The 18,398-nt window shown below is 35.1% G+C and overlaps 1 protein-coding gene and 1 pseudogene across 2 annotated transcripts in view; both read left to right on the top strand.

Annotated features, from left to right (window-relative positions):
• The window catches only part of FRMPD4 (FERM and PDZ domain containing 4), a gene marked incomplete at its 5' end in the record, with an annotated part of 287,687 nt that extends 272,717 nt beyond the window's left edge, over window positions 1-14,970 (top strand). The window contains 9 exons of the mRNA XM_081326671.1: window positions 1,025-1,144; window positions 1,604-1,740; window positions 3,439-3,565; window positions 5,095-5,184; window positions 5,530-5,712; window positions 7,762-7,900; window positions 8,354-9,397; window positions 9,706-10,977; window positions 14,940-14,970. Coding sequence (XP_081182797.1) covers window positions 1,025-1,144; window positions 1,604-1,740; window positions 3,439-3,565; window positions 5,095-5,184; window positions 5,530-5,712; window positions 7,762-7,900; window positions 8,354-9,397; window positions 9,706-10,977; window positions 14,940-14,944 — 3,117 coding nt within the window. The 3' untranslated portion in view covers window positions 14,945-14,970. The remainder of the gene's footprint in view (window positions 1-1,024; window positions 1,145-1,603; window positions 1,741-3,438; window positions 3,566-5,094; window positions 5,185-5,529; window positions 5,713-7,761; window positions 7,901-8,353; window positions 9,398-9,705; window positions 10,978-14,939) is intronic.
• Window positions 14,971-15,403: 433 nt separating this feature from the next.
• On the top strand, window positions 15,404-16,376 carry LOC308667233 (FERM and PDZ domain-containing protein 3-like; annotated as a pseudogene). Its single transcript has 3 exons — window positions 15,404-15,413; window positions 15,563-15,636; window positions 15,865-16,376. The product of its transcript is annotated as an FERM and PDZ domain-containing protein 3-like (transcript).
• Window positions 16,377-18,398: the final 2,022 nt, after the last annotated feature.

Raw genomic sequence — 18,398 nt, 5'->3', positions numbered from 1 at the left:
GACTACTCACTGAGTATAGTTTGTTAGCCCGCTACAGATCCATCCGAAGGTGGTGTTGTCTATCCCACCTTTTCTAGCTTACTAGAAAAAATTGAGGGGCTGCCACAAAGAAGAGGGGGTCAAATTATTCTCTAAAGCACCAGAGGGCAGGACAAGGAACAATGGTTGGAAACTGATCAAAGAGAGAAGAACCTGGAATTAAGGAGAAACTTTCTAATGGTGAGGACAATTAACCAGTGGAACAGCTTATCTTCAGAAATCGTGGGCACTGCATCACTGGAGGTTTTTAAGAAGAGACTGGACAGTCACTTGTCTGAGATGGTATAGGTTTTCCTGCTTGAGCCAGGGGCTGGACTAGAAGACCTCCAAGGTCCCTTCTCGGTCTATTCTATTCTATTCCAATATGACATGGTCACTCTCGCTCAAGGTTGTGGCGACATCTTCTTCTTCTTCTCTATTAGTAAGAATTAGGTCCAGTATAGCTTTTCCTCTAGTTCTCTCTTCCTTTTGGATGACAAAGTTGTCAGCTAAGTTGGTTAGGAATCTGTTCGATCTCCCAGTTGATATCAGGGTAGTTAAAGTCTCCCATTACTACTGTGGTATGTTTCCTGCATATATTTGTTAATTGATTAGCAAAAAGTTCTATTTCTTCTGTTTGGTTGGGTGGCCTGCAGTATATGCTTATAGCAATGTCATTCTTTTTTCCTTTTATATTGACCCATATGCATTCTAGGAGGTTTTCATTCTTGGTTGATACTGTAAACAATATCTGTCTCTGATGTTGAGATCCTTTTTCTTAGAATTGGCTAAGCAATTTTAAATACACTCTAATTAACATTGCCTTGGCTACTGACTATAAAGTGACATGGAGAAAAACAGAAAATTCATGGTTTATTTTGCACAGTTTGGGAGTTAACGTCTTCTTTTAAATTTCCCTTCAGTCATCTAATGGTTCCTGAATTATTTTAGAAAGAATACAGTGTCAGGTCCTCTGAATTGTAATGAAAGTATTTTATTTCTCTAGGTGACCCAAAGACCAAGCTCCCATAAAATGAGATGCCTGTTCAGAATCAGTTTTGTTCCAAAGGATCCTATTGATCTTTTAAGACGGGATGTGGTTGCCTTTGAATATCTCTATGTACAGGTATATTACAGAGTTGAACATAGCATAATGAAATGTTAATAAAGTTACTTGCATGGTTCTTTTTCTTGAAGTTTCCTTGCAGTTAATTTTTTTTAATATTTTGATTACAATGGATTTCAGCATCCCTGCTGATGACTTTGAAATACAGAAGAGCTAGATTTCACTGTTGTTGTTGTTTTAATCTGCTACATTTTCTGAGTTTATAGTTCCAGTGAATCTGGAAGGGTATGATTTGGAATAGGTTGCTTTTGGCCCTGTAAACACTAAAATAAAAGTAACTCCAAATTATCAACTTAATATACCACACTTGTCCTTTTAACCCTAGTTATTTATGGATGGTTCATCTGGTAGTGTTAGTTCCTGTTCATTATGAGCTTGCCTTTTGGAGAAGAGATAGTCATAATGCAGTATCTAAAAAGGTGTTTAAGCTTGATGCTCCCTCTGCTGTTTTTTTGACAGAGCTGCAATGATGTGGTTCAGGAGAGGTTTGGGCCTGAGCTAAAATATGATATTGCACTGCGATTGGCAGCATTACAAATGTATATTGCAACAGTGACCACAAAAGACACTCAAAAAATCTCCCTGAAGTACATTGAGTAAGTATAGAATACAAGCTTCATAACATGTATTAGAGTTATATGAAATTTGTAGTGATTGAAATGGATTCCACTTTAAAATTTAATGGCTTTATTTGAAAAAAAACCTCTTAATGTTTATGCTTATATGAGAATTTGAGTAAACTGTAACTCATATTTTACATTTGGAGATGATTGTCAAATCAACTTAAGTTATAACACTGGAACTTCCTCACCAACATTATTTGTTATTTACTGTTTAATTTACCTGTGTGCTGATAGACTCTTGAAACAGTATTGCTTTATTTGGATATAATTTTTGTTGAAGATTTTAATTACAGTAGTAAAAACTAATGGAAACTTTAAAAAAGAAAAATATATAAAAAAGAATAAAAAGTGCAGGAAAAAGGAAAAATGTGATAAAGAAAAAGAAAAGAAATGTATTAAAAAGTTACTTCCAACCTTTACTACCACATGTTTAGACAAATTTAATAACTCTTCATCCCCATAAGGTTAATCAGTAGATATCTTTGCATTGGTATTCCATCCTTTATCTATAAACAAATCTATAAAACATCAACATTTCAATCTTGGTGTCATACAATCCATACAGGATTGTCAGAACTTTAGAAATAAATCTCTTATTTGAATCTTGATCAAATAAACCACCTTTATATTCCTTTCTTTAACTTCTAAAGATCTTCAAGGATCTGTTTTAATATTTCCAATGTTATGCTTTTTTAAGTCACATTTAATCAGCACAAAAACAGGCTTGTTTTTTATCTTCTATTTAGAATTTTTAATCCCCTCTAGTGTCCATTTAAAATTATAAAGTTGTTATCTTTATTATGAACCAGATAGGCAAAATAAATCTATTTCCCATGAGAAGCTATTTTTATAGTTAATTCCAAAATATTAGAGTAAAACTAAATATTCTAAATTTAACTGGACCCTCATTTGTAACTTTTTTAGATCAAAATCTTATTTAGCTTTTTGCTGTTTATTTCACGTTAAGTTTTTAAGTTTGTGCCACCTTAGCTATTAGATGATGATGATGATGATGATGATGATGATGATGATGATGATGATGATAATGATAATAATAATAATAATAGAGTTGGAAGGGACCTTGCAGGTTTTCTAGTCCATTTCAGACAAATGGTTGTCCAGTCTCCTCTTAAAAATTTACAGCGTTTACAATTTCTGGAGGCAGATTGTGCCACTGATTAATTGTTCTAACTGTCAGGAAATTTCTCCTTACTTCTAGGTTGCTTCTCTCCTTGATTAGTTTCCATCTGTTGCTTCTTGTCCTGCCTTCAGGTGCTTTGGAGAATAGCTTGACTCCCTCTTCTTTGTGGCAGCCCCTGAGATATTGGAACACTGCTATCATGTCACCCCTCGTCCTTCTCTTTGTTAAACTAGACATACCCAATTCCAGCAACTGTTCTTTATATGTTTTAGCCTCCAGACAGAGTATATTCTTATATTACATTGTATTCTATAATATGTGTATTCTAATTTATAGAATATACTATAAATTTAGAAGAATAACTTTTTAATTTAAAAAACAAAGAACATTTTTGACGATTTTAACAGCATGAACAGATGAACAACCCATATTTGCTTGACCTTATAACTGTTTTCTGAGATTGCACGGGTTCTTATAAACATAGATAATTCTCATAGAAATATGAATTATGGATATGTTTTAAATTGCAGAAAAGAATGGGGACTTGAAACTTTCATTCCATCTGCTGTACTGCAGAGCATGAAAGAAAAGAACATAAAGAAAGCACTTTCACACCTTGTCAAAGCAAATCAAAATCTAGTTCCTCCAGGTAAAAAGGTAATATATTTGCATCTTAATAGAAATACATTTTCATAATAAAGAGAGCATTCGCAAAGGAAAGAATTTAAAAGAAATTTTTCAGACACAAAAAATGACCAACTTATTTTTTAGAGATTGTCTGGATCTACAATGAGTAGTGCTTACTATAAAGAAGAATGGATAAAATAATTTAGCAAAATCATTTTTAATATTGAAAATACTGGAAATTGTTAGTCACAAGAACATAACTTTTCTGTTCATTTGATTTGATTGAGTTGGCTCTGCATTACATAACAAAAGTGCTTGAAAATTCTTTTCCAGTTTTAAATTGTCTATCTAGGGAATCTTCCAGTGCCATATATCTTTCTCATTATGTAATCCCCTTGATTTTTTTTAATACCGTCAAGTGAACTATTCTGATTCAATTATTAATTTTTGACATTAAAGGATGTAGGCTCTGGTTTCTTGATATTCACATCATATTGGATATATCTGAAATATGCTTCATATATTAAAAGACATCACTAGATAGAGATAATCTCTCCTGAATTCCCTTCATTTCAGAGCAATGTATGATGCAAGGATGTATTTAGCTTTCTTTCTCTGAAACAATTTAGACTAGTTTTGCACATTTGTAAATGATTTGTAAAAAAACATTGTACCTTCTGCATTCACACTGAAACAGCCCATACACCCTGAAGAAAGTGGAGGTCACTTTAATGAAAATTAGAGAGATGCTGTGCTCATACTAGAATCAACCTGAGTTAATTCTTCTGAATTATTTGCAAAGCATGCAAATCTAGAAATCTAGACAATGTCTTGTCAGAAATTGAGATTAGATAGAGGAAGTCAATTCTTCATAAGGCTTCCTGATTTTAGCAACAGCATGATCAAGCAAAGTTCTCACTGAACCTTTGCGGGTCATTTTCATGTTATTAGAGTTGTGGATCTCCAAGGTCATTGTAAAGATTTTGCTCGAGGTTATAGCCACTGTTTTCTCCATTTCCTCAGAATCTCTTTAAGCCACATAAGGATCAAGAGATATGCTGATAAATTAAGATGCTGGTGGATTCTACAACAGCTTCCCTAGTTTTAGGGAATGCTTCCAACCAAGCCTGCTATTGCTTGGCTAATTATTGGGTTTGGGGAGGGATAAATCATGGGGGAGGAAAGTGATGGTATGATCTGCATTTTTTTGGTTTATGATTAGGAGAAAGAGTTCAGTTCAGATATATTTGCCTTTGACTTCTTATTAACACAACCATAGAATTCCAAAGATTCTAAAAACTTGGCCTACTTTGTGCAAGATTTGCTGAAGCGTTTTGGACTTATAAGTATCAACCAGAGACACAAAAGGGGAATATTTTCTATTGGTGAAAAGTGCCAGGAAATTCCAAAATCTAAAAATGACCACGATGCCCCAAAAAAACCTTCTTATAAATGGACCTTTAGACTTAGACTCTACAACCAGATCTAATTCATATAATTAACTATGAGCAGACCTATGTTTTATCTTTGGAATATTTTTTTTAAAATTTTTCCCTCAGCTGTCTGCTCTGCAAGCCAAAGTTCACTATCTCAAGTTTCTCAGTGACCTGCGACTATATGGAGGACGGGTATTCAAGGCAACATTAATGGTGGGCTTGTTTCTCCTGACTTTTTAGTTTTTGTCAAGTAAACTGAAAATTGATAATGATGGCATAATCACATAATTGCATTATAAATAATATTGAACCAAGTTGTACAATATCTAATATTATTTTCCATAATATTATATCATTTATATTAGCCTTGTTTTTCACGAGGCCAAGTATGTAAATTTAATAAAGACTTCAATATACTTTCTGAAGGGAGCATTTTGATCTATAGCCTATTAATATTAGGAATTAAATGAGATACATTCAGTGAAATAAGGCTGTTTTGGATTTATATGCATAATGGCACTATATAAAGTTCTGTCCTTTTTATTTCCTGTGTTGTAGCAGGGAGAAAAACGTTCTGAGGCCACCTTATTAGTGGGACCACGGTATGGCATTAGTCATGTAATCAACACTAAAACAAATCTTGTAGCTCTCCTGGCAGATTTTAGCCACGTGAACAGAATTGAAATGTTTGCAGAAGATCAAGCTATTGTCAGAGTTGAGCTTCATGTGTTAGATGTAAAAGTAAGTTGATCATTGATTAATATTAACAACAACAAAGAGCTGTTTATTGTAAGAATATTAAATAAAAAAATCAGTTATTCAATTTTGGTGATCCATTTAATTCAGCTTTAGAATTCTATATTGAATTAGGAATTTAGAATTAATTCTATTATATTGCAATAATGCATGGGCATTAGAAAACTGGAAAAATGTTTTTAAAGTTTTATTTTGAAATAAAATTACTGTGACAAATTCACTTAATATTTTAAGTAAAATATTTGTTCTCTTTACTTCTTAATCTTATTTTCAGATTTGGTATTCTAATGCTATTGTGAAAGAAATAAAGAACAAAAGTTTATTCATAAAAAATCCAAATAGGAATAATGTTGAGATTTGAAAGTATTTGGAGATTTTGAAAATATTTGAAGAATGAGTTGAAATATAATTTTGGAAATGATAACTATCTTGGAAAATTCAGTCACAATCTTTTATTTATTTTGAACTAAAATTCATGGTTCTGTTTAGAATCAAGCTAAGATTTATTCACAACATTTTCTTAACATGCACTGATTTTCCTTGTATTGCTTTAATGAAATATAGCGGTATTAAATAGTAGCTCTTATAATTTTGTATACTGCCTTACTCCTTTCAAGCAAAACAGAAATGACTAATTTGTTCTTCATTTGATGTTTTTATTACGATGTTGATGGCACTGAATCAAAAAGTAATTATTATTTTTGCTTTACATGATTTCAAAAATATTTTAAAGGAAACCTGACTGAATCCTTATGCCAGCTAACTAATAACTTATAATGATGACAACTCAGTATTTTTTTCTCATTCAACTTTCAAAAAAGATGCTGAAAGGTCCTGCCTAAGCTAGTACTCCCAAGAAAGCAGAACTCTTAAAACTGGCATTGTTTCAAAAGGAACTTTTATTGAGAGATAGTGAAAGCAGAAAGGCAAGGCAAGATCTGAATAATTCCCACGCAAAGCGTTACATTAAAACTCCCCTTTCAAACCCCTCCCCGGTACCCAACTCTCCAGTTTGACTTCAGGTGATCCAAAAGTGTGAAATTGTTATGGGAACTGGAGCAATAAGGCACAGTTCTCAGGCATTGCAGTTTCTTCCCAGTCTCTTTCCAGCGTAGTAAAGATAAGGCAGATGGCCCCAGGCACATTCATCTCCCCCCTCCTGTTTCACACTCAGAGAGATACATCAAAGGTGAAAAGAAAAGGTAAAGGAAATACATCCTGGAGCCCACAAGACCTCCCCCCTCCCAACAAATGGCAATAAAGTTTGAGGGGATCTGACAGATGCTATCAGAATGGCTCAGTCAGTTAGGAGAGAACAATGTTGACCCCATACAGGTCTGTTAAAAGAGATAGCTGTTTTATTCACACATAGAGTTCTTTCCCAAAAGTTAAATGACTTATCATTTCAGCTGTCTATTTCAGAACACTTGTGTATTCTGTCTAGACCATTTCTGCAGCTTCTATTGCCACTGCTTTGTGTTAGTGGAAGTGTAAGTGTTGATCATAAGATACAACCTACCAAGTAGGAAGCTAGGGCAAACACTTCCATATTTGTGTGATCCCACAATTCAGCTATACTATAACATAGAACCAGTTTCAAACAGGTCTAAATAATTCTTCAGAGATGATTACACCAGAGATAATGGTCTCTTTCATATTTTTCTTGATAATGTGAAATATTATTATTGGAGGGATAATTGAATCCCTCCAATTATTTTATTGCAATTCTTAGTATGTTTGTAAACAATTTTTGAACAGTATAGTAATATTTAATGGCAATGTTTCATTGTTATGATTTCTGCAATTTATTGCATATGCCAGAGAAGATATTACTATAAAAAGTTATTTCCCCTATGTATATCTGACAAATTCATGGAAATCCATTGAATATCATGATAAATGTTTAAGATCATTATGTAAGTATAAATATAATTAAACTATCTGTATATTAACATATATTTAATTCTTTGTTTTATTTCCAAAATCTACTGCATTTTAGTTGCTTTCTGATAATATGTTTTTTTTAATGCATAGCCAATCACATTGCTGATGGAATCATCAGATGCCATGAATCTTGCATGCTTAACAGCTGGATACTATAGACTCCTAGTTGATTCCAGGCGATCAATATTTAACATGGCCAACAAGAAAAACTGTGGGACCTGTGAAACAGGTAATTAATATTACAGTGTAGTGAACAATGCTTCTATTTCATTCATTGGAGATCTTTGATAGCAAAGCATTTAGTTTTACAAATGTGATTTCTAAATTAAAACTGATATTCTTGAACCTGAACTTCTGATTCATGTTAGCTTTCCTATCTGCTTGTGTCCAAATAGAATTGCTCATGGTACTTTTTTAGAGTAGGCAGTTAAAATAGTTTTGCTTATTTATTTTTATTGTAAATCCTTATAAAATTCACTGTGGGTATTTCCATGACATAGAAAGAACTCATCAAGAGCAGCTCAGAATGGATAGGTTTTAGAAGTATATTCAAGGTCATATAAACAGGATGAACTTCAAAGAGTTAATGTTTAGGAATTACAAATAATTTAATCTGAAATATTCAAATACTGCATAATCTATTTTGATAACTCACTTTTTTCACCTCATACCATTCTTTTAGGGATTGAAACTAAAGGGAAATTTAATCATCATGGATCTGAGTGGAACTGTGTAACCAAAATGACTACATTCTCAGCAGCAGAGCAGGAAGCCCATATGTTTGCTGATAATAAACAAAAAACTGATAGCGCTATATGTTCACAAGAACATAGACATCTGTACATAGAGAATGTTTATAATTCAACTGGACTTGATCAACAGCTGGCTAAACAAAATGACTTTGCAGAAGTAGAAGATAATGAAAATTCAAACCAGCAACCCATGCTGTCCTTTTCTGGAGGATTGGAATCAAGTATGAAAATTCAAGGATCTCCAAGAGCTGCAAAAGTATCTTTTATTTTTGGAGATCATGATTTACATGGTGTGAATCCTCAAACTCTTGGCTATGAAAGATTATTGGATGAAAGTCCAGAAGCACTAGATAAACAGACCTCCCTTTATATAAGTCATGCCAATGACATTAAGAGTTTGGAGTTGTCCCCAGATGCTGAAAGTTTTCATTTTGCTGCTAATTCTGTTTATGCAGGCTTACATGATGACAAAATGTTTGAAGGTGCTGAAGGAATAGAAGAGCCTCTGCTGCATGATATTTGCTATGCAGAGAATACAGATGATGCTGAAGAGGAAGATGATGTCAGCTGTGAGGAAGACATTATGGTTGGAGAAATTGAGAGGTCTGCTCTTCTCAGCTTTTCAGGTTCTAGTGATGATATCATAGACTTAACATCCCTCCCACCTCCAGAAGGTGATGATAATGAAGATGACTTTCTGTTGCATTCTCTAAATATGGCCATTGCTGCTCCTCCACCAGGATTCAGGGATAGCTCTGATGAGGAAGATTCTCAGAGTCACACAGCACAGTACAAAGCAGACAAGGAGGAAACTAATAATGTTGGAAGTACTGATATTCCAGTGTCACTTATTGATGCTGTCCCTACTAATCCTGAAGACAAATGTGAAAAAGGAATGGAAGATGTAGTATCTACGCTTCAAGCCCTGAAGGCCTTATCTGCTTCTAAGGAACACCAGATGAATGAAAATTCAGGTTCTTTCACCACTGTTACCTTTATTCATTGAAAGAAATCATATCATTTCATCCCTTTCCCCATTTAGGCTTTTCAGAATTAGCTCTTTTGAAAACATTTTGTTATTGTGTTGTTACTTTTTGATCATCACCTATAGATACCATGTAATAGAACTACCATTACATTAAGTTGCCTTACATGGAATCAATGCAGTATGTGATTCAATATTTCAGAACAATTTTAAGCTTATAAGCCCTTTATTCTTACCAATATATTGAAGTGCCTGATATGATTTCATTAATTAGCTCTTGTGTTTTGTGGCATACAGGTGTAGCCATCTTGAGAGCATATAGTCCTGAATCATCATCAGATTCTGGCAATGAGACTAACTCTTCCGAAATGACTGAAAATTCTGAACTGACCACTGCACAGAAACTGACTGAAAATTCCACACGAATGTTTTTACCTACTAATGAAGGTTACCAACCACTGGTGGAATCACAGGCTGAATTCTCTATTACCAAGAATCAGGCAGGAGGGCTGCTAATGAAATCTGTACATTTGTCAGCTAATCAACAAGCTCCAGAGCTCCAGTCAAAAGTTGTGCCTTCAAAGCAGATTCTTCATTCAGACAGCATGGAGATGGAACCAGAAACTATGGAAACAAAATCTGTTACTGATTATTTTAGCAAGCTGCACATGGGGTCTGCAATATATTCTTGCACTACTAAACGTAAAAATAAGGTGATTTATGGGGAAGGAAAAGCTATTCTTGATGGCAGCACTCTTATGAAAAAGCAACAGGGAGCCAAAAAAACAGAAACCAATGAGCAAAAGGGTAAAAGTCTGTCCTCAAGGGAGGATGAACAAGCAGGCACTTTAAATGCAGAGAGAACTGCCTTTCACAAGGACAATCAAAGACGGTATGCTGTTTTAGATGAAGGGACAGTAGAGAAAACAGACCCAGAAACAACGAACGGAAAGACAGTTCCCAGATTTTCCAGTCTTGGGAAAGCAGATATGAACTGTAAAGATGAAATGCATTCTGAGATTGACCACAGTAGTGTCTTAGGGTGTGAGCTAGATGAACATTTTGTGTCTGGTACAACTACTCTGTCTTTATCCAAAGACCGAAAGGATTCTGAAGATACTAATTTATCTGCAGATGATCCTCTTTCGAAACTTCCAGATGTTGAACACAGTATGACTGGATTGTGTAAGTATCACTTAGCTAAACGTATGTCCTCTTTGCAGAGTAAAGGCCACTTTTCCCTGCAAAACTCACAGTGCTCTTCAGTGGATGCAGGATGTAGTACAGGCAGCAGTACATGTGGAACTCCAGTTGAATCTCCTCTTTGTACCTCTGATGTTAAGCACATTATGCCTGATATGACAGGAAAAAGCTATATTCCAGTAGAAGACAGAGCTGCCATATATTCCAACCATGGAACAACATATAAGGAGCTGCATCAACAGTCTGAAACTGTGTGCCACAGAATGGTTGTGCCTGCTATGCATTCTGCAGCTAATTCTGCTGATCCTTTATTTGGGACTTTAAAAGATGGATGTCACAGGGTTCCCAAGATTAAAGAAACTACAGGTATGGTAACATGAAGCCATTAATCTAAGTATGCATATAAAACAAATACAGTATCAAAACTACTGAAGTAAACTGGAATATAAGTAGTCCTCGTTTAACGACCACAGTTGGGATCTCACCTTCGTAATTAGGTGACATTGCTAAGTGAAACATCATGTGACCATAATGGATTTAATATATTATTTCCCATTTGGTCATTAAGTGAAACATCACATGACTGCAACTTGTGATTTTACTGCTGGCTTTTCCATTGACTCTGCTTGTTGGAAGCAAGTTTTAAAGCATGCCAATAGCAATCATGACTGCAGGGATGCTGCTAGTCATAAATGTGAGGCCTGATTGTAAAGTTACTATTCAGTGCTGTTGGAACTGAACAGTCACTGAAACATGTCAGTTACTAAACAAGGTCTACCTGTATCCCCATTAAAACGTTATTAAGATTATTTCATATGTAGTGCAGGTAGTCTTTGACTTACGGCAGTTCATTTAATGTTGTTCAAAGCTACAATAGCACTGAAAAAAGTGACATGACAATTTTTCACATGACCATTGCAGCATCCCATGGTAACATGATCATAATTCAAATACTTGGCAACTGTTTCATATTTATGATGGCTGCAGTGTCCCATGGTCATGTGATCACCTTTTGCAACCATCTCATAAACAAAGTCATTGGGAAAGCCAGATTCACTTAACAATCTTGTTTTTAACTTAAAAGCTGTAATGATTTACTTAACTGTAGTAAGAAAGGTTGTAAAATGGGGCAAAACTCACTTAACAAATGTCTCGCTTAACAACAGAAATTTTGGGCTCAATTGTGATCATAAGTTAAGGACTACCTGCAATTTTTAAAAATGTACTTCAGTCTTTACATTGGATGGGATGAGGTACTGGAACTTTGAAGAGAAAAATATTAAACAGACTTGAAACAATAAATGCAAAGTAAACATTTTAAAACAATTTTCTAATATATTACTGTAAATAGATAAAATTTTAAGATAATCTTTAACATACATTCAGTGACCATCTAAGGGAACAAACAATAGAATTATATGGCTAGCCATTCCCCCTTATTGGAGCAGGTAGAAGAAATGGCCAAAGTATCATTTTGGAATCAATTTTATTAAAGATAAAAAAGGAACTGTAGCTACTCAAATGCCTTGAAACTGCCCTGAATTCTAGTGGATGAAATAAGGCACATTTCTAAACACAAACTTTTTAAAATTATAGTAATTATAGTATTATAGTAATAAAAATGAAGCTGTTAAAATTCTATTATTGAAGAAGCAGCTTTTCATAAATACCAGATTGTATTTAAAGGAACAAGTCTACATATATAGAAATTATCTGGGAACAGTTGGAAAGGACTGGTTTTATATTGGCAAAGCTATGGATTCTATGCATGATTTGGCAAAAATTATTCCCATAGGTCATAATAGCTCACCAAATCTGAATGGCAGATTCATACGTAGGATAAATGGGCTCATAAGCAGTGGTAAAAGGAGAAAGAAAATACATTCTTTTCACCGAAAGTATATCCCAGTGTAGTGAACACTGTGGTGCTGCTTCAAAAGTATCCACCGTACATATAGGAAAAACTGGCCTCTTGAAACAACACACTAAATGGGTTGACCCACTCCTCTATTGAGCAACCTATCTGATTTACAAAAGAATAATTAAAGCCAAATGAAGTTGACCCTGAATTCATATGGTTACATGTAAAAGTTGAGGCACCCTGAGTCAAATTGTGTTTTTAGTTAATCCTCAACTGACAGGTGACATAACCTTTGATAATTCAAAAATTAACATGGCACCTTTCTGCAAATCTGAATGCATACCTATGATTTATTAGCAGTGATATTTTTTAATTGAAAAACAACTGGCACCCACTGCCTGTATACCCCAAGGCAACTGCTACCACTACCTTGATCATATTTACATCACTCAGAGATATTCTAGAGGGTTGGGAAAGCTCTTTATAGCTTAGAGGTGCATATTTTTTCAAGACTTACGGGTGCAGAATAATAAACAGAGGGATGAGGCTGATATATGTGGCCCTTCAGTACATTTTTGAAAGTGGTGGGTTTGATTTTAGAAAATCAGATGAGCTGGAAAAAATTACACCAAATTTCAGCGTTTTCCAATTAATTTGGATAGTACCAATGAAGGAGAATATTTGTAGTTCAGGATTGAAATGAGGGGGTCCTTGGTGCTCTCTGAGCTTGCTTGTTTTCTTGCAGACATTTTATTAGCCTAACTAGGTAACATCATCAGTTCTAGTAAGGAGTGCTGTTTGCTGTCATTTTATATTCTGATGTCTTGCCTGTCTGGGTGGGTGGGGGCAGTCTTAGGGATTCTTTGGGCTGTTTACTAATGGCTCTGTGGCAGTGATTAGGTTATTGCTTATTTGATTGTTGGTCTGAAGGTGATCTTGGAGTTAATCTATGCTGGTCTGAGTGCTGATTACTGATGGAGAGGTGCTGGAGTGTTTTTCTCCTTTGGGCTGGTTGATTGTGTCTTTTGCATATATATTTTTTGCTGATAAACAAACATTTTATTTTTAGAAAAGTAGTGTCTTGGCATACTGTATACATGCATCAACTTTGCAAATTTCTGCTTGTAATACCTGATAGATTAAATTTCTGGAGTGTTGTACAGATATCTTTATGTTTTGAAATCAGGTTTTTTTGCATAATCTATAGATGTTATTAATGTCTATGTATCTATTGATAGCTGATTTGTCAGAGTGCCAGGCTTCTAGAAATTCCCTGGCATTGTTGGATTTGGCCTGGTCTAGGAATGTCACATGTTCCCAATTGAAACTATGGTTAAATCTGTCTATATGTTGTGAAATTTAGAATTTTCATCATGCCTTTTAACTGCCAGTTGGTGTTCATGGATGCGTTCTGCCAGTCTTCTGCCTGTTTGTCTTACATAGTGGTTGTTGCAGTTCTTACACTGTATTTTGTAGATGACTCCTGTTTGTTTTTTTCTGGGGTTGCTGGGTCTTTGGGTTTACTTAGGATGTTTTGAAGGGCTTTACTTGACTTATGTGCTGTGCTGATTCCATGTGGTTGTAGTAGACTATTTGCGGTTTCTGAGATATTCTTGATGTACAGCAGTGTAATTCTTTTTAAGCTTTATGTTGGTTGTGCTGTATTGGGTTGAGTTGTCAGGGACTTTTTGATGAAGTTGCATGGGTATCTGTTTTGTTGGAATGTGTTGTATAGATGCTCCATTTCCTTTTTCTGCTGTTCTGTGTTGGAAATGGAGCATCTATACAACACATTCCAACAAAATGGATGATGCTAGGGTAATGAAATGTCTGCAAGAAAACAAGCAAGCTCAGAGAGCATCAAGGACCCCTAATTTGGATAGTGTTGTGAGAAGGTCCACACCAAAGCAGCTGTAAGTAACCTGCAACCTACTGCCTGCCTAATATTATCCCGATGAGAGTCCATTTAGTTATTAGAATTTAAGAATTTATTTCCTGAGTAAGATCAAAAGTCTTTGGTCTTCAGCATTGTATTTCAAATAACTATAATTTTGTTGCCTCTGAGGAGCTGAGAAATTGAACACAAAAGTAAAAAAACCTCTTTCCTGATATTATTTGCTTGTATAGTATCAAGAATGAGAAATCTTGTGTTGAGTAAAGCTGCATTTATTGAGAGGGGAGCAAGGGGTTAAAATACCACATAGAATACTATTCAAATTCCAAAGTCAAGAAGAAGCCCAGTTTTTATATTATGCCTATCTTATACTAAACAGCAAGCCTGATTTAACAGTTTGGATTTTTCTAATGCTCTTCCAAAAGAAATATAACTGAATTATTATTATTATGCTTATGGTATAATATTTATTCATACTATTAAGCCTTAATAAAGCAAATACCATAAGACTGAAGTTTTTAGACATTGTTTTAAGATTCTTAATAACTCTCACTGTACTTCTACTACCCCTAGTGTAGCTTTCACAGAGCCTATGCATGAAAGAAGGAGGCATGCCTTCAGCTTTTCCTAGACAGCCCAGATGTGGTTCCATCCTGCTATCATCCTGTATTCACTCAGAATCAAAGGTGCCAAGTCAAAACCAAGACTCTTTTGATGTTCCCAAAGTCAACCTATCAGGTGGGGTAGCAGTCAGTTTATGGCCATATGATACAATTGGAGGAAGCCTCAGAATGCTACAGAAGAAGGTTTTGCCGTGCAGCAGCAGTGTCACTTCACACTAGAGGCATTGAGATGTTTCTTGGGAAGGGGAAAGCTGCTGTCAATGTATTATGTTCACAGATTCCTGAAACATCTGACTCAAAATTAGAAAAAAGGTGGACTTCCTCTGGGCAAAAAGCTATCCAAAAGTTATTCCCAAAGTTCCAGGAACATCAGCATAAACAGTAGAAGATCTTTTTTCTTGAATGCTGTCCAAAATGAGCCCAAGTAATACAGAACATTACCATTACGAAAATGAGACACAAGCAACTGCTGCAGCCCTTTTAGCTCTTGTTTCCTAACGACGTGGAATGCTGATGACGATGATGAAATTGAATATGCAGGCAGCATTCAGCTCTCCTGCCTCTGTCAACCAGAGATACAGTGCACATTAGAAGAATTAACTACTCAGGCTTCTTCCACTGAGAATGAGGAACACAAGAGGCCGGTGGTGGGATTCAGCCAGTTCACACCAGTTCGGCAGAACCGGTAGCTAATTTTTTGTTGCCCAGGCCCAGAATGGACTTCCGGAAGCGGCATCTACACAGAGAACTGGTTGTTCACATATTTGAATCCCACCACTGCAAGAGGCCCTCAGAGAAGCAGGAGAAAGTTAAGAAGGCAAAAGCAGAAGTCAGCTAGATCTCAGCAACATGTCCTTTGATGCACAAATTGCAAGACTCAGTGCCGTGGGGGAAAAAAGAATTATACAGTGCCTGATGGATTTCTTGCAGCACAAAAGGATGCCAATGAGCTACTCAGTTTGGTTTGGTCAAGTGTGGGGAAGAAGGGGGATCATCCAGAAACATATGACCTTAAACTTTCTCAATACAAACAACTGTTATCTGTAGAATCACAACAGTTGGGAAGTGCCTGCAGGAAAATGGCCATGGCTGAAAAAAAGCCCAGAGAAAATGCTTGTAGCAATGACTTCAACCTTTCAAGTTCTCTGTTGCTTAACAGAAGCCTGCATGCGTTTAGTTAAAATCATGAACTCTGAAGCACAGCAGGAGGAGATTATAGCAAAAGTAGATGAGGTTGTAATCAATTACATTTCTCTTCTAAAGGCTGCCAAAGCAGTGAGTGGAAGGAGTTTAAGTAACTCTAGCATCAAACTTTTGTCATTCAATCACCATGGCCACTATTGTAAGCACACTAACACATTCTCTTACAACACTTTTAAATAAATAAACAGAAGTCACTTCATAATCTATCTCTGCAAAGCCATACAAAAACTCTTTTATTTACTTTGTAAAAACTAAAATTAACAAACATGGCTCTCTATATATATTTTGTTATTTTATATGAAAAAGATAAGTGAGATAGATAGATAGATAGATAGATAGATAGATAGATAGATAGATAGATAGATAGATAGATAGATAGATAGATTTTAGGCCGTTTATATCCTGTTTCATTCATGTGAAAAACAGCATATGAACATAGATATACACTATATAAAAGCAGCATTTGGAGTTTGGCTTTTTCAGTCAAATCGACAGTTGCTTACTCTTAACAACTAATAATTGCAATCCTAAATGAATTACTTCCTTTTACTTTCCAGGTTTATACTTGGAAACCACACCATTTACCATTACAATTAGAAAATAGAATCATGGTGTATATAACACTATTTAATATTTGAAATATAATTTTAATAGTAAAATACATTTTACACTTCAGAGACTATTAATTTATTAGAAATCAGCCACACATAAACTCCTATCAACACAAAGACACAATAAATCTTTTGTTCACATTGTTTGCCTGATGCATCTGTTATGTTACAGTTTCTTTTGTTGCGTTTTGATTTTTTAAAAGTCCTGAAATATCTCTTGCAAACATTAATACAGACCCAAAATTCAACAATAAAATACAATTTACAGGTGTTTAACGCTGCAAAATTTCAGAAACATCTATAAAACAAAATTGTATCCAGATCCTTCTCATGCTTGAAAGAAACACAACCTTTCCACAATATCAAAACAGGCTTGAAGTAAACCTGAGTTACAGAAAGTCATTGCCCTTTAGATAGAGAACCTGTCTTCCTGATTTGGATCCCTTTCAAAAGATGATATAGAACAGGTAAAAATGCAAAAGTGTGGGATGTCAAAAGAGTTTTTCCCCACTGTTTTTTCTAGGCAGCAAGTTCTGTCTTGTTTTGCAGCCATATTTTCATATTATTTTATCCCTGGCTCTTTTGACAATGCTTGAAGCAGTTGCTCAAAATTATCTTGAAAAGCATGTGGCATTGCAATACTGGGCCATAACAATTGGTGTGGAAACACAGAATGACCATGCAGGCTGAGGCTGCTGTGAATTTTAGTTCTAAACACTCAAATTTCTCGCCTCTTCTATAAAGATATGTTGATTCACCCAGCAAAGAGCTAAAGCCATATGTAGGTTGACAAAGACCATACAATAGTTGGCCATGCTTCCTTAGAGAGGGTGAATACATTCCTAAAAAAATTCCCTGACTGATTTTTGTCTCCTCTCTTCTGCAAGGTAAGAAAAGTGGGGTACTAATTTGGAATTAATCTTTTGCCGATGATGAAAGAGATATAGCAACAGATTTGGGGGGGTCTCCTGGAGGTTTTTTCCTGTGTAGAGCTTTGGGGTCATATGAATTTCTGAAACCACAGACCATGACAGTTAATATATTATGGAATTACAGTATTGATTAGATTCAAGAGAGCTAGGGACATTTGTGGTACAACTTGTGCTTATGGACTTAAAATCAGGTTTCTTTATCTGTTTTTTTAGTCTGTGTTTTCTCCAGACAGCTCAGGATGACAACCTAATTTTCCTCTTGCATCCTTGGAACAAAGCTTAGGTTCAACATGAGGGACTGTCCCAAGGATTTTATGATTGAATTGGATAATCATATGGCTAATTGCTCTTCTATTATTAAAGTACTCGTGAGAATTGGATTCTACCACTATATGTGTTTACTAGAACTCCAGATTAAAACAATCATTACAATGCTGCCCATTGCTGATCATACTTTGATATGTAACCAAGTTTTGTTTACCTGTGTTTTATAGAATAAACCAGAATTGCCTGTATTTGCTGATCTATAAACTATAGTTTACAAATCAATTGAATCACACAACATGCTAGCAAATAAAACACATTTTGATCCAGATAAAAAAAATCAAACATCAATTTCATTCATTTTTCAGTCAATATTCTGTACAGAAAAATATTCTAAGT

This window comes from Vipera berus (assembly GCF_964194415.1).
Source record: "Vipera berus genome assembly, chromosome: 4".
In the NCBI taxonomy this organism is placed as follows: domain Eukaryota; kingdom Metazoa; phylum Chordata; class Lepidosauria; order Squamata; family Viperidae; genus Vipera; species Vipera berus.
This window is presented reverse-complemented; position numbering and strand designations above follow the sequence as displayed.